The 12,500-nt window shown below is 51.4% G+C and overlaps 1 protein-coding gene across 11 annotated transcripts in view; it reads right to left on the reverse strand.

The window, feature by feature from the left end:
• The window catches only part of EBF3 (EBF transcription factor 3), a 127,270-nt gene that overhangs the window by 19,088 nt on the left and 95,682 nt on the right, over positions 1-12,500 (reverse strand). For 10 of the 11 annotated variants that reach the window (XM_032282019.1, XM_032282017.1, XM_032282018.1 and 7 more), the window contains exon 10: positions 12,407-12,500. This exon is cut by the window's right edge and continues 33 nt beyond it. The exons of the other annotated variant lie outside the window; for it this stretch is intronic. In XM_032282019.1, coding sequence (XP_032137910.1) covers positions 12,407-12,500 — 94 coding nt within the window. The remainder of the gene's footprint in view (positions 1-12,406) is intronic. 11 annotated transcript variants of the gene reach the window in all.

Below are 12,500 nucleotides of genomic sequence, written 5' to 3' on the forward strand. Positions count from 1 at the left end.
CCGACAAAAAAATTAATTTTTAGTCCATTGCAGTAACAAGCAAAAATAGAAAAAAAAAATCTGCCTTTCTGATACGACGTGCAATACCCCTGCTTCTTAAGAGCACCTAATGCTTTGCACATTAACGCAGCCATGGAATGAAATCGGTTCCTCTGCAGCCGATTGCAGGTGCAAATTAATATTGTAAAATGAAGATCAATACATGGACAGGGCCAGATCAATAGTGGCTAAATTATTGCTGCATTTTCCTCCTCATTCAAGATGAGTTGTGTTTTCCTCTCAAAGTCAATACTTTGCAGCTTTTCTCATTAATTTCTCAATAAATTTGGCAATGAATTTCAATCACAGCACTCGGCAGGGTGAGCCGGGCATTGTGTGTGCACGGGAAACACAAAGGCCTTCCAGCCTCGGTGGCGTTCACCAGGGGCACTGCCCGCGGGGGCTGGCCTGGCCAAGGGATGGGCAGGAAGACGTGAGGTCACCCTCCTCCTACACCAAGGCACAAACCTTGCATTTGCCCTCCCAGAAATGACAGTGCCTTTCTCGCAACCTGGCAGCTCCCATCCATGGGGCCCCCAGTGCCCGAGGGGGATTGCTCAGACCTGCCCAGGGTCAGCCTGGGTTTCACACCAGTGACTCCAGCACCCCCTCAACCACTCACTGCAGGGTATTTCTGTCGAAAAGTCTTCCAAGGTTGAGAAAAACACTTGACTTCTAATTGGAATTGGAGCCTCCTCCTCCGTATCGGGAATATTGTTCTGGAATTCACACAGACAGCCCAACCAGGCCTCGTGCATAGGGACCAGCTTCCATTCACCACTGCCTGGCAGCGGATGGCGGCATTGTGATGTGACACCAGGCACAGAAAAGGGGACAGCTCATCTTCCTTGTACCAAAATAATACCCTTGCTGACAACTGTTGGACTGCATTCAAACAATTCTGTTTACATACCTCAAAGAATACACTGGATGGTGGCTTTTATACTTGTGTGGAAACTACATCTACCCAGCCCAGCCCTGCAGCTGGGAAAACTAAGGCACGTGGCCTCCTCACTTCTCCATGGCTCTCGCCTCTGGGGACGGGGCTGAGGGAGACAGACACTTCCCAAGGTGGAGGCTCTGAGGTTGGGAAGTAGGCCCCTGCCATCCTAGAACCCTCCCCACGAAGGCTGTTCTGAGGTTTTACCTCAGTGGAGAAATGCTTGTAAACAAAAGGAAGACACACCAGCCAGCAAAAGCCACCCTTACCACATCAAATCATCTGCGTAAGTGAAAGCTATCCTCTGCTTTCAAAAAGAACCATCACAGTCCCTGTGCTGCCACGCCTCCCAGAGACATTTTGCGGGGAGGAAGGAGGTCTTAAGAACAAGCGGGAAATCTAACGCTCCGTGGAGAACCCTCTGGCCAATGGATTTGCACACTTTAAGCCAGCGGGAAATCTGTATACAGAGGTAAACGGAAAAAGGAGCTTGCAACGTCCAGGCCCCTCCCAAGGCCAGAGGTGTCCCTACCAGGGTTGAGGACAGAGGCAGCCCCTCCTGTGCTCTGGAGTGGGCCACACTCCCATGGGGACCTGTTCCCAGCCACCCCATGTGCCTGTGTGAGCATCTGCCCTCCCCATAGGAGGAAGGCCACTCAAGGGGTCACCCTCTGCCACGGACCTGCCCTACTCAGTGTGATGCGCACAGTAGGTGTTCAAGGTAATGAGTAATACAGGCCTCCTGAAGACACCTGGCCAACCCAGAAGGTATCACATTTTCAATTTTGAAAAGCCAAACTGATCGTCATGTTTCTTGTATGTTCACAAATGTATTCACAAATGTTCATGGCAGTGTTTTCCATAATATCCAAATGTTCATCAATGAATGACTGGATAAACAAAATGTGGTATGTCCATACCATGGAATTGTACTCGGCCAAGTACAGGAAGAAACCCTGATACCCGCTGGAACAGGGATGAGCCTTGAACACATGCAAAGTGAAAGAAGCCAGACACAAAGAACTGTATCTGTAACGTGTCACCCTATTTGTAGGAAATGTCTGGAACACGCAGATCCATAGGGAAAGGAGGTAGATTCATGGTTGCCAGGAGCGAGGGTAGGGGAGGAAATCCAAGGCACGGGCCACCCCCACACTCTCACTTCTCTACAGCTCTCATTTCTGGGGACCTGGACAGATCCAGGGACAGACGCTCTCCAAGGAAGGGGCAATGAGGCAACGTTAGTAGACATGGGCTTCCTTTTCATGTGATGAAAACATTCTGGAATTAGACTGACGGTTGCAAAACTTTGTGAATGTACCAAAAGCCACTTAACTGTATACTTCGGGTGAATTCTCTGATACGTGAATTGTATCTGAAGAAAAAACCAAGCGTTTTTAGTGAAAGTAACATTTCTCATCTGAATTAGCATATATGTGCCAGCTCCATCTATACCAAGGACATACCTTCCAGGGCCAGAGTGTGTTTAGAACAAACGTGTGTCTGGTACTTGTGTAAAAGCACAGAGCCCCGCTGCGGGGGAAGGGCCTGGTGGAGGGAACCTGTTCCCATTCAGGGAGTGTCACTCAGCTTCCCAACATTATTATCCTTTTCAATCTCCACGGAGGCATTTTTAACTCCTGGTTTTTCAGACTGCATAAAGAAGAAAAGGAATGTTCTAAGGCAGAGGCTTTAAAGACATCACCGAGATTAATGTAAACACTGGAATCCCCAAAAGCACAGCCCTTGAACACAGCATACTAGATTATGTGTCTCCTGTAAAACTGTCCTATTTCCACATGGGGTTCCCAAATGCTAAGGTGTACTGAGACCAGAGGCCACCATGTCCTCCTCTGACCTCCATCTTGCCATGGCAGCCCCCACCCAGCCCTGGCCCACCCCCCTCACAGCCCCATACCCGGCTGGCGCTCTTTAGCCTGGAAATCCCCAATTCCTGCTGCTCAGCCTCCAGGGATACAGCCTCCGTGGGCACCTCCCCAACGCCTACCAGGGCACCCCTCCTCTCAAATCCACCAGCACCTTGCCTGCTCTTCTTTTCATCGGATGGAGCACCTTCTTCATTCTGAATATTTTATTAACTTTTCCAGGTCCTGCTTCATTCTTACAAGACCTTAAGTCAGCTCCATGAAAAATGTGGCCCCTGCACCAGACACGTGCCAAGTGCCATCCAGATACCAGGCCCTGGGCTGCCAGGATGGAGACTGTCACTTCCCTTGGCGAGGGACTCACTGCCAGGTGGGCAGGGATGTCACCCCACCTGACACCCCAACCATGAGCGCCTACGAGAAACAAACAGCTTCCCTGCCTCTCCGTATCACCTGCCATATCCAGGTGGGCAAACACGGAACACTGGAAGCCAGGGGCAGGTCCAAACCACGTGGACGGTGAGCTTCCACAGCACGTCACACCTCTGCATAGGACGCTGTGCTCACACCACACTCATCCTACAGATCATTCCTACCAGCTGGCATTTTGCAAGTGCACAGGAAAGGATAATCACCGATGGTGAAATCTGGGGTGGGGAGGAACGGGGGCAGCCTGCTGGTGGGTGCAGGGCTCAGGCACATGGCAGGTATTCACCAACATGGTGCCACAGCAAAGCTGGGGTACAGCCTGGAGCCCAGTCTTTGGGGCTGTACATACCGAATGCCAGCTTCCCTGGGTAGGGGGCATGTGACACTGCAGCCCAGTACCCTGCGTGGTGTCTGCCAGTGACACGTTTCTCTCCCTTACAGGGTATTAGGAGTCAGTGGATTTCGGAAACAATTCCCAGCCTAGCCTATGGCTGTTTAGTCTTTACTCTGGGATGGGCCACAGGCTGATGCCAAGCATGTGGTAAAGCAATCTCGATACCACCTGTCCTGAAGGCTCTTCCATCATAAGAGCCCTGGAGGAGCCGCCGCCCTCAGCTTGGTGCCTATTTGGAAGCTCGGTGCCCAAAGGCCTAATGGTTGCATGGGATGTTTCTGCAGCGTGACCATGTTCCTTAGGAAAAACACCAAGTGGGACTTCGGAACTAGGGCTAGAAGGGATGGCTTTCAACAGGCACATGACTGACCCAGCCAGGGTGCCTGGGTGGAGACAAGATGGGCCAGAGGGCAGATTTCCAGCCAAGGACCTCCTCTAGGGAAGACAAGCACGCAAAAAGATGGAGAAAAACCTGGCAGAATCCACCCTCCCCAGTCCAACCCCCTGGATTTCCCGACTTTCAGCTTCCTCGGTGGTCATCAGATGCCTGGAGGATGGGTCCAGACCTCAGAGGCTCCAGGGTTCACTGTGCCAGGCTGTGAGCTTTCTACGTGGGAAGACTCAGAAATGGCTATCTCAAGAGCACAGGGAGGGGGTGGCATCCAGAAGGGAAAGGAAGAAAAGAATGACCCCAGCCATGCCCTACCTCTAAGAAACTTTCCTCCAAAGATCATTTGCACCAATGCTGACCAAAATCTGCCATGGCCTCCTAGCTCAACGAGAGCTTCTCTGTTTAAGCGTCCCACGCTGCGTAAGGACCCTTCAAGGGCATGTGCCCCTGTGCACACGTTCACGACCCTTGTACAGCCAAGTCATTCCATGTGCTCCTGAAAAGCATTTGAAAACTTCTATTTTGCCTTTTAGTGTGGCGAGCAGTCCACATCGCTGACTGATACAGCCTTCTGTGTATTGTTGTTGCTTTATTTTAAAACCATTCTAAGAGAAGAAAGTTACATCTTACTCATTTTGCTTTTTTTTTGAGACAGAGTTTCAGTCTATCTTGCCCAGGCTGGAGTGCAGTGGCACGATCTCGGCTCACTGCAGCCTCTGCCTCCCAGGTTCAAGAAATTCTCCTGCCTCAGCCTCCCAAGTAGTTGGGACTGCAGGCATGTGCCACCACACCTGGCTAATGTTTTGGTATCTTTAGTAGAGACAGGCTTTCACCATGTTGGCCAAGCTGGTCTCAAACTCCTGACCTCAGGGGCTCCACCCACCTCAGCCTCCCAAAGTGCTGGGATTACAGGTGTGAACCACCATGCCCAGCCTCATTTTGCATTTTCTACAACAAATTAAAAAGGCCCAACTGATTGAATGTGCACAGACAGGTCTCAGGATGTTCCAAAAACAGCCTCACATGAAACCATGAGCAGCCCGGCTCCAGCGCTGTCACTGACTCAGCTGGCCGGGCACACACTGGAGTGAAAGGTACTCTATCGATTCCAGCCACGGGCTGTTGGCACTGGGCCTGATGTCCAGCCGTATGGATTTGGTGGGAGGGGGCTTGAGGCACTGGTAACTCATAAGCCAGAAAGAGAAACAGAGGCAGCTTTTGGTTCTTGTTCCTATTCTTCCAGGACAACAGAGTGATCTATTTCACCTCCCCTTTGGTACTGAAAGAACCACACACCTCTGTTTCAGGTTCTCTACCGACATGTTTGTTCCGACATTTCCCTTGGTCTTCAGCGTTTAACCTGTGGGAGTTGTGGCCAGAGCGATCTGTGATATTTAATTTTAGGTCTTCTTATCCGGGCTCTATTCTGCGCTGCAGGTGATCACACTTATTCTGTTCTGAATGGTCTCTTGCTCTCCTCTCCCACAGTCCCACACCATCTCCTGGACCCAAGCCACACTGTTTTCAGAGGCACGTCCTTCTCAGTGGGAAACTCAAAAGTCTGGAGTGTGACCCCGCTCCATCCCTGACTCTCCTCCCTGCAGCCCCAGGAAGGGGCTACAGTCTTGAGCCACTGCAAGGTGAGTGAGGAGCGGGACCAGGGGACCCACCTACGCAGGGGGCTTAAGGGGAAGAGGGCCAGGCCCACCTTCACTGTCCTCAGCCCAACAATTACCAAGTAAAACCCAGATGACCCTTTTGTCCTTTGGGGAAGATGAATGGCCGTCTCCTCTCTGCTACATTTTGTCAGGTTTGGTGCTGAAGAGTCAATACCTTCACCTTGACATGGAAACTTTGTGATTTATCAGCTCGTTTCTCCTCCTGGGTTAGCGTGGCCCCGATGAGAGCAGCCAATCGGGGTGCAGGGTGCAGACTTGGTCACAGCCACTTGGAAAACGACCAGAGCCCCCTCGGATGACAGACAAATGTGTCTTGTTAGCAACAGCCCAAAAGCGCTTGACTTGTACTAATAACAAAAAGGCCATGCTGGTCACCGTGGGTCTAAAGACGAAGCACCCTGTCACCAGCCTGGTTGGGAAATTAGCAAATAATGTTCTTTTCCTTGATAAATGGGTGACAGCTCCCTCTCACCAATCATTTTTAACATTTTGATGCATGCCTATGATCCCACTGGAGGAGCAGAAAAGTTTACTGGCCCTCAATTTTCAGATGATGAATGGAACTCTCTAAATGTGCGATTTCTGTATGAGGTATAGTTCATTTTAAGCAATTCTAGTAAATGGGTGTCACTGATTAGGACAAATAGTCTACTTGTGCAATAGCACAAACGGTGTGTCTCATTCTCCTGGTCCCCTTCGAGACAGGAAAGAGAGGGGCAGCAGTGACCCTGGAAGCCCTCCCGGCCCCACTCTTCCAAGGGCCGTGTTACCGAATCTCACCCCAGCACCCACTTAGCATGCGGGCAGATTAATTGATCACGGTTTGGCTTGATGCTACGCTGCAGCGGTGGGGAAGACTGCAGCGGGAGCCCTCCCTCCCTCCCTCCCTTTGTGGCTCTGCCTCAGGGGCTCTGAGGACCCTTGAAATGACCCCAGTGATGGCAGTTGGCCTCACTCCCAGGGGAAGGGGCTGAGGCATGGACACACGCCACCCCAGTTCAAAAAATAGTCACTCTTTGCCATCCATATTTAAACAAAGTACAAAAGCTAATGTGGAGTCAGGAGAAGCCGTGTTGCTGGAGTCACGCATTATCTTGTGATGAGCCCAACTCTTGGCAGGTCCAGAGTTCAGTCGGAGCTGAAAACACAGACCCGGGCTATTCTCAGACAGAACCAACTCCATAGAAAAGCAAAGGTGCCTGAAGGGTATCTATTCCCCGGGGGCTCACTGGGGATGATGGTGGGGCACAGATGTCCTTGGACACCACTGACTGCTGAATTTGAAGCAGAACAGCCAGTGTGGCTGCAGGAGTGCCCACTGCAGACAGGAAGGCACAGTCAGCCATGGGTGGGGGAGGGGGCGGGGCTGGCCACACCACAGGATGATGGGAGTCACCAACAGAATTGAGCCAAAGACTCCCCAAACTCCACGACCCATGAGGAAAGCATGTGGTTTACATGTAAGGAAGGCATTAGCATTTGGTTGAGCATATTAAAAATAGTGTGATTTGTGGGCAGCAATTAAGCATCATTTGCTCTTTGCATCCAAGGAATTTGTTTGAGAAGCATCTGCCTGGGAGACAGCAGGCTGGGCTGGCATGGTCAAAGGGCCGCCTCTCCACACACACAAAAGATCTTCAACACACTTAAGAACCACAAGTGCTTTTGCGAGGGGAGTGAAGTGGGGCTACATGGTGGACACCCGCCAGGAGCCCGGGGGGAAGCCTCACCCGAGGGTGCCGGGACAGCCCTGGAGGACAGAGCGTCGCCCCTAGATGCACTACCAGTTTTAAGGTCCATTATGACTTAAAAAAAAAAAAGGGAGGAGGAAAGTAAACCATAAATACCGTATCAGAAAGAACAGAAACTGTTAGCAATGACTGGATGAGTAACAACTTCATAATCCTGAACCTGAATGCACATCCTTGTGCAGAACATCATCACTTTTATGCTCCCATCTAGTAGCTGCATCCAGGGCTGGGAGCCGTCCAGGAATTCGACTGTCAAGAGCTCCCTGTGTCCACGTCAGTGTAGTCACTACCCCTGCCAATATCTTGTTTAGCAACTGGGTTCAGTCTGTCGAAGACAACACTTTGACTCCCAGTAATTTGTGATAATTTCCTTAATTGAGCAAAAGAAATCTCTAAAATGAGGCTGGGTCAATCAACCATCTGAATGATTGACAAAAGTGAGAACACCCGACTCCCCCAGGTCCCCAGTGTCCCGTGAACGATGTCGGAAGTCCAGCCACCACCCCCAACCGGCCTCAGTGCTTTTGGTGAATAGGAAACCATTCTGCCAAATGGACACTGTAAGAAAGCAGGAACACGCACGTGTGTGCCATGAAGCTTTACACTTGAAAATGTGTCTATAAAAGTAGTTTTCTCCGTAACATAATTTCAATTAGATGCATACAAATTCCAATCTGTCTTAATCAAACAACACTGTAATGCTTATATTCTAATTAAAAAATAATTTCTTTTATTACTCTTAACCATTTGATGTGTTTCTATGGGTGGAATTATAAATGAGAAACTGCTCAATTTGTGGATACTGCGAGTTTCTCAGGTAGGACATTCTGGGACTATTTTAATTATTATTAAACAAGCAAATGGTACACTATTAGACAAATATTAAAACAAGCATTGAACTCAGTTATTAATTTGCACTATTCACTTTTAAATGCAGCAAATATCTCATTAATTTAATTTTAGGTGCCCACCAGTTTATATTGCATTTTACAGTCTAGAAGGCAATTTACTATTAACTGGCAATTACATACAGAGTGATTGTTAATTCTGCGCCTAAGTGCTAGCCGCTTGAAAATTGTTCTCTCTCTCTAATTTTTGACCTTCTTACAACAGGGTGAGGCACATGGGAATACAAAGAACCAGTATGGAAGCGCTGGACATGTCATTTGTGACTCATTCTTTTAATTCACCGTGCTAATCAACTGAACCGCCACAGCCTCCCAAGGTAATTGTGTCTTTACAGGAGTTGAAAGCAGCAGGCAAAAGGGCCTGGATGGATGGGGCCTGGCCTGCCTTCCCCTTCCCACTCGGGGTTGACTAATAGGGTCTGGTTCAGAAAAATCTGGTGTTTCTCAGATCACTGTAAACAGATCATTGAGGCCTTTTGCAAAGTCCCTCCCAGCCCCTGGCGGGCGGCCCTTCCTCTGAGCACAGGTTCATTATCCCTCGGCCTGGCAGCCCCAGCCGGCCTCACGCAGGGAAGGTTAAATGTGAGGGTGTCCCGGCAGCCTCCGGGGCTGGGGGACACTGATGGGAACCAGACGCCCAGGGGACGGTGCCTATGTCGTGACATGCAAAGGGGCTGGCTCAGTTTTCAGCGGGGGAGTGCAATTCCCGGTGATTACCTCATTGTCCCCATCAATTTCGGAGCAATGCAAATCAGACAGAAGCTTCCAGGTCAGACAGGTCATGACCCTACCTTTCCTTGGCTCCCCAGCCTATAGAGCCTATATCCCTTACATCACCTTTGAAATGGATATTCCTGTTAATGACTGGGGTGTGGGGGAGCCAATAGGTTAACCGCCATCCAGGAAAGGCTGGGCTTGAGGCAGAGCATCACCAAAACCACGTGTAGTAGCATGTCTCAATGGAGGAAATCCCTGAAGCTTCCACCAGCCAGGATGCTGAGCTTGTGCCCAAGAAGCCCAATCAGTTGGGCACAAGCTCAGCATCACAATATCCATATTTTGCTCAGTGGGCACAATATGGGCTGCAGATATGGAAGGTGGGTACCTGGACAGGCTAGGTGGGGGGCTGGAATAAAGGGGTCCACTGGTCCCTTAGCAAGAGGATACAAGACACCCAGACTCCTGGAGAGGACATCCCTGGCCAAGGAAGTCATCCCACCTGGCTAGAGGGCGACAGGAACAGGCTGCAGAAGGGAGAGAGCTGCCCGCTCCCCTCATCGGCCCCAGCAGCAAGAGCAGGGCCCAGCCATGCTGGGAATTGAGGGGACACTGATATTGCAGGCTCCGCCACGTGATAGCTGCCAGCCAGTGACAGGCAGCTCCTCCCACCCTACACATTTGTCTACAAATGCACAGCCCAGGACCTTTCTCAGCAGCACAGGGGACAGAATCCCCAGGAGAGAGCAGGTGAAGTGCAAAGAAAGGACTGGACCTTTCTGCAATCTTATTTTTTTTTTAAACCAGTCTCATTTCTAACAACAGCTGTGCAGACTTCCCCACCAAAAAGCCCACATATGCAAAGATCCAAACTCTCAAAAGGATCCACTGAAGGCATCCACTAAAGAGTTCATCCGGGATGGGCTGACAGTCCAGGGTGAGAGCAAGTGGCTTATTCATCCACTTTTGTGCAGAGGCAGTCAGTCCTGCCACCTGCAAACACACATCACTTTGGTGTCACAAACCAGGACCCGGCAGCAGACACAGGTGCCCACATGGATGCCCACCCCCGGCAGTGCCTGCTGCAGCTCAGGTGCTGCTCCATGGCTCACAAGCACCAATTATCACTTGCCTTCCTAAGATGCTCAGACTTGAGCAGGATCCCGCAAAACCCAGCCGAAGTTCACCCTCAGTGACTTTCCACAGGAAGGGCGATGTACTGAGTGCCTGCCGTGTGTCAGACACGGTACCTACGTCATCCCTGATCCTCACCAAAACCCTGCGCGGTAGAGCAGAGGAGAAACTGGGACCACAGGATTAAGCGTGTGCACAGCTCCCAGTCTGTCTGCAAACCCCAGGTCTTTGCACGGGCCCTGCAGCCACTACAGCCAGGAGTTCATGGGCCATGGGCCTCAGGGGCACGTGGCTCGTGTCTGTTGAAGTATATGTCAGTGTTTAAAAGATGCCCCAATTTTTTGAACCCCATTGTGACATGTCTATTTCTTAAAACACTGGGACCCCAAAACCTGGAGGAGCTGCTCTCTCTCAATCTCAGAGTCTTACATGGAGGCCAAGAGGTGTCCACCCCAGAAGTGGGCCTCCCCTGGGGTCTTCTGGCAGCTCCTGGGCACCTGGTCCTATGTGTGCTGGTCCCACAGAAGGTGGCCCCTAGTGTGGGGCAGGCACTGCCTCTCTCACCCTAACTGCATGGAGAATGCTGAGCTGTCACTGACTGGACACCTCTGCAACAGGAGCCCTGGCCCACCGCCAGGACCCATCCAGGCACACCCTGGGGTGACGCTGGCCCTGATGGATAGTGGGCCTGATGGACAGGATTTACATCTTGCCTTCCTTGCTCACTGAGTCCCTCCTAAGATGGGAAGAGGTGAGGGATGCCTATTGCCTCTTTAAACCTTCTGAAAGCAGAGTGGGCTTAGCATCCTCCACGGCACCCACTCTCTAGACAGAGGAGAGGACTGTGTCCTAGTGGGCATCTTTCAGGTCGTGATGGCAGGAGTTGAAGCCCCATCCCCTTGTCCAGGTTCCTGCTGTGGCCCTCCCGGCCACCCCAGACACCAGGCCACAGTCACCCAGCCACTGAGCAAGCAGGTCAAGGCCACAGACAGTAAGTACTCATCATGTTCACTGTCATTGAATTCCAGCAGGCACTGTCCATCATTAAAAACATCTCTCAAAATCACAGCCTTTGGAGGCAGCTAAGATTAGAAATCAAAATGCAAACATGCCTTAAGTTGAAGTGAGTTGTTTGTTCTGAGGCAGGTCTTGCTTTGTCACCCAGGGTGGAGTGCAGTGGTGCAATGAAGGTTCACTGCAGCCTTGACCTCCTGGGCTCAAGTGATCCTCCCACCTTACCTTCCTGAGCAGCTAGGACCACAGGCATACACCACCATGCTCACTAATTTTTAAATTTTTGTAGAGACAGGGCTTTGCCATGTTTCCCAGGCTGGTCTTGAGCTCCCGGACTCAAGTGATGCTCCCACCTCGGCCTCCCAAAGTGCTGGGATCACAGGTGTAAGCCAACATGCCCAGCCAAGTTGAAGTTTATTTACAGCATTTCTCAAAAGCTATCCCAACAAGTGGTGCGAATTCAGCCCTTGTGTGCACAAAGCACTGGAGAGAGCAACTGTGAGGTAGCAAGCGTGTGTAACTACACAGGCCGTTTCCGCCGGCAGGAGCTTCTCCCACGCCCTCAAACAACATGAATCACCTTACGAAGCAGAGTCGTGCAGGGTTCAAGACCCCCGGCTGGAGCAAGAAAGACCAGCCTCACATGGGCCTTGCCTTTACCGGGGGTATGGCCTGGGCACTGACCTCATCACCTCTCTGAGCCTCGGGCTGTGCATCAGAACAGCAGAGATACCACAGGGCAGAGGCATGGAGACCAGTGGACATGCGGGAGCCCCATGTGGAGCCGGGCGTAAGGGCAGCTCCCCCAATGGAAGCTAGGTCACTGTTGTTACTGATGATTCCCTCCGCCTCTTAGTTTACAGGTGAGGAGCCCCACAAATGGAGAGAGGTACCCAAGGTCACACGGCCATGGGGGCTGCCCCATCCACGGCTTCATACGCAGTCTTGAACAAACGTGGAAACAACACAGCCCGCTTAACCCGAACCACAGGCCAGCGGGGCTTCACGTGTCCCCCCACAGACCCCTGCCCTGTCTGCACCATCCTCCTGCACCCTCACGAGCACCTCCTGGTGGGGAGGAGGCCTCTACCACTTCCCCGCAGAAGCTGGAGCCGTGAACTCACCGGTGTAGACAAAGCGCCCAGGAGCACCTTTGCAGAACTGCTTGGATTTGTAGGAGAGGGTCACTTCGACGACGCCAGGAATGTGCCTCGGCGG

This window comes from Sapajus apella, unplaced genomic scaffold, assembly GCF_009761245.1.
Source record: "Sapajus apella isolate SASKATOON/1434 unplaced genomic scaffold, GSC_monkey_1.0 scaffold13, whole genome shotgun sequence".
In the NCBI taxonomy this organism is placed as follows: Eukaryota; Metazoa; Chordata; class Mammalia; order Primates; family Cebidae; genus Sapajus; species Sapajus apella.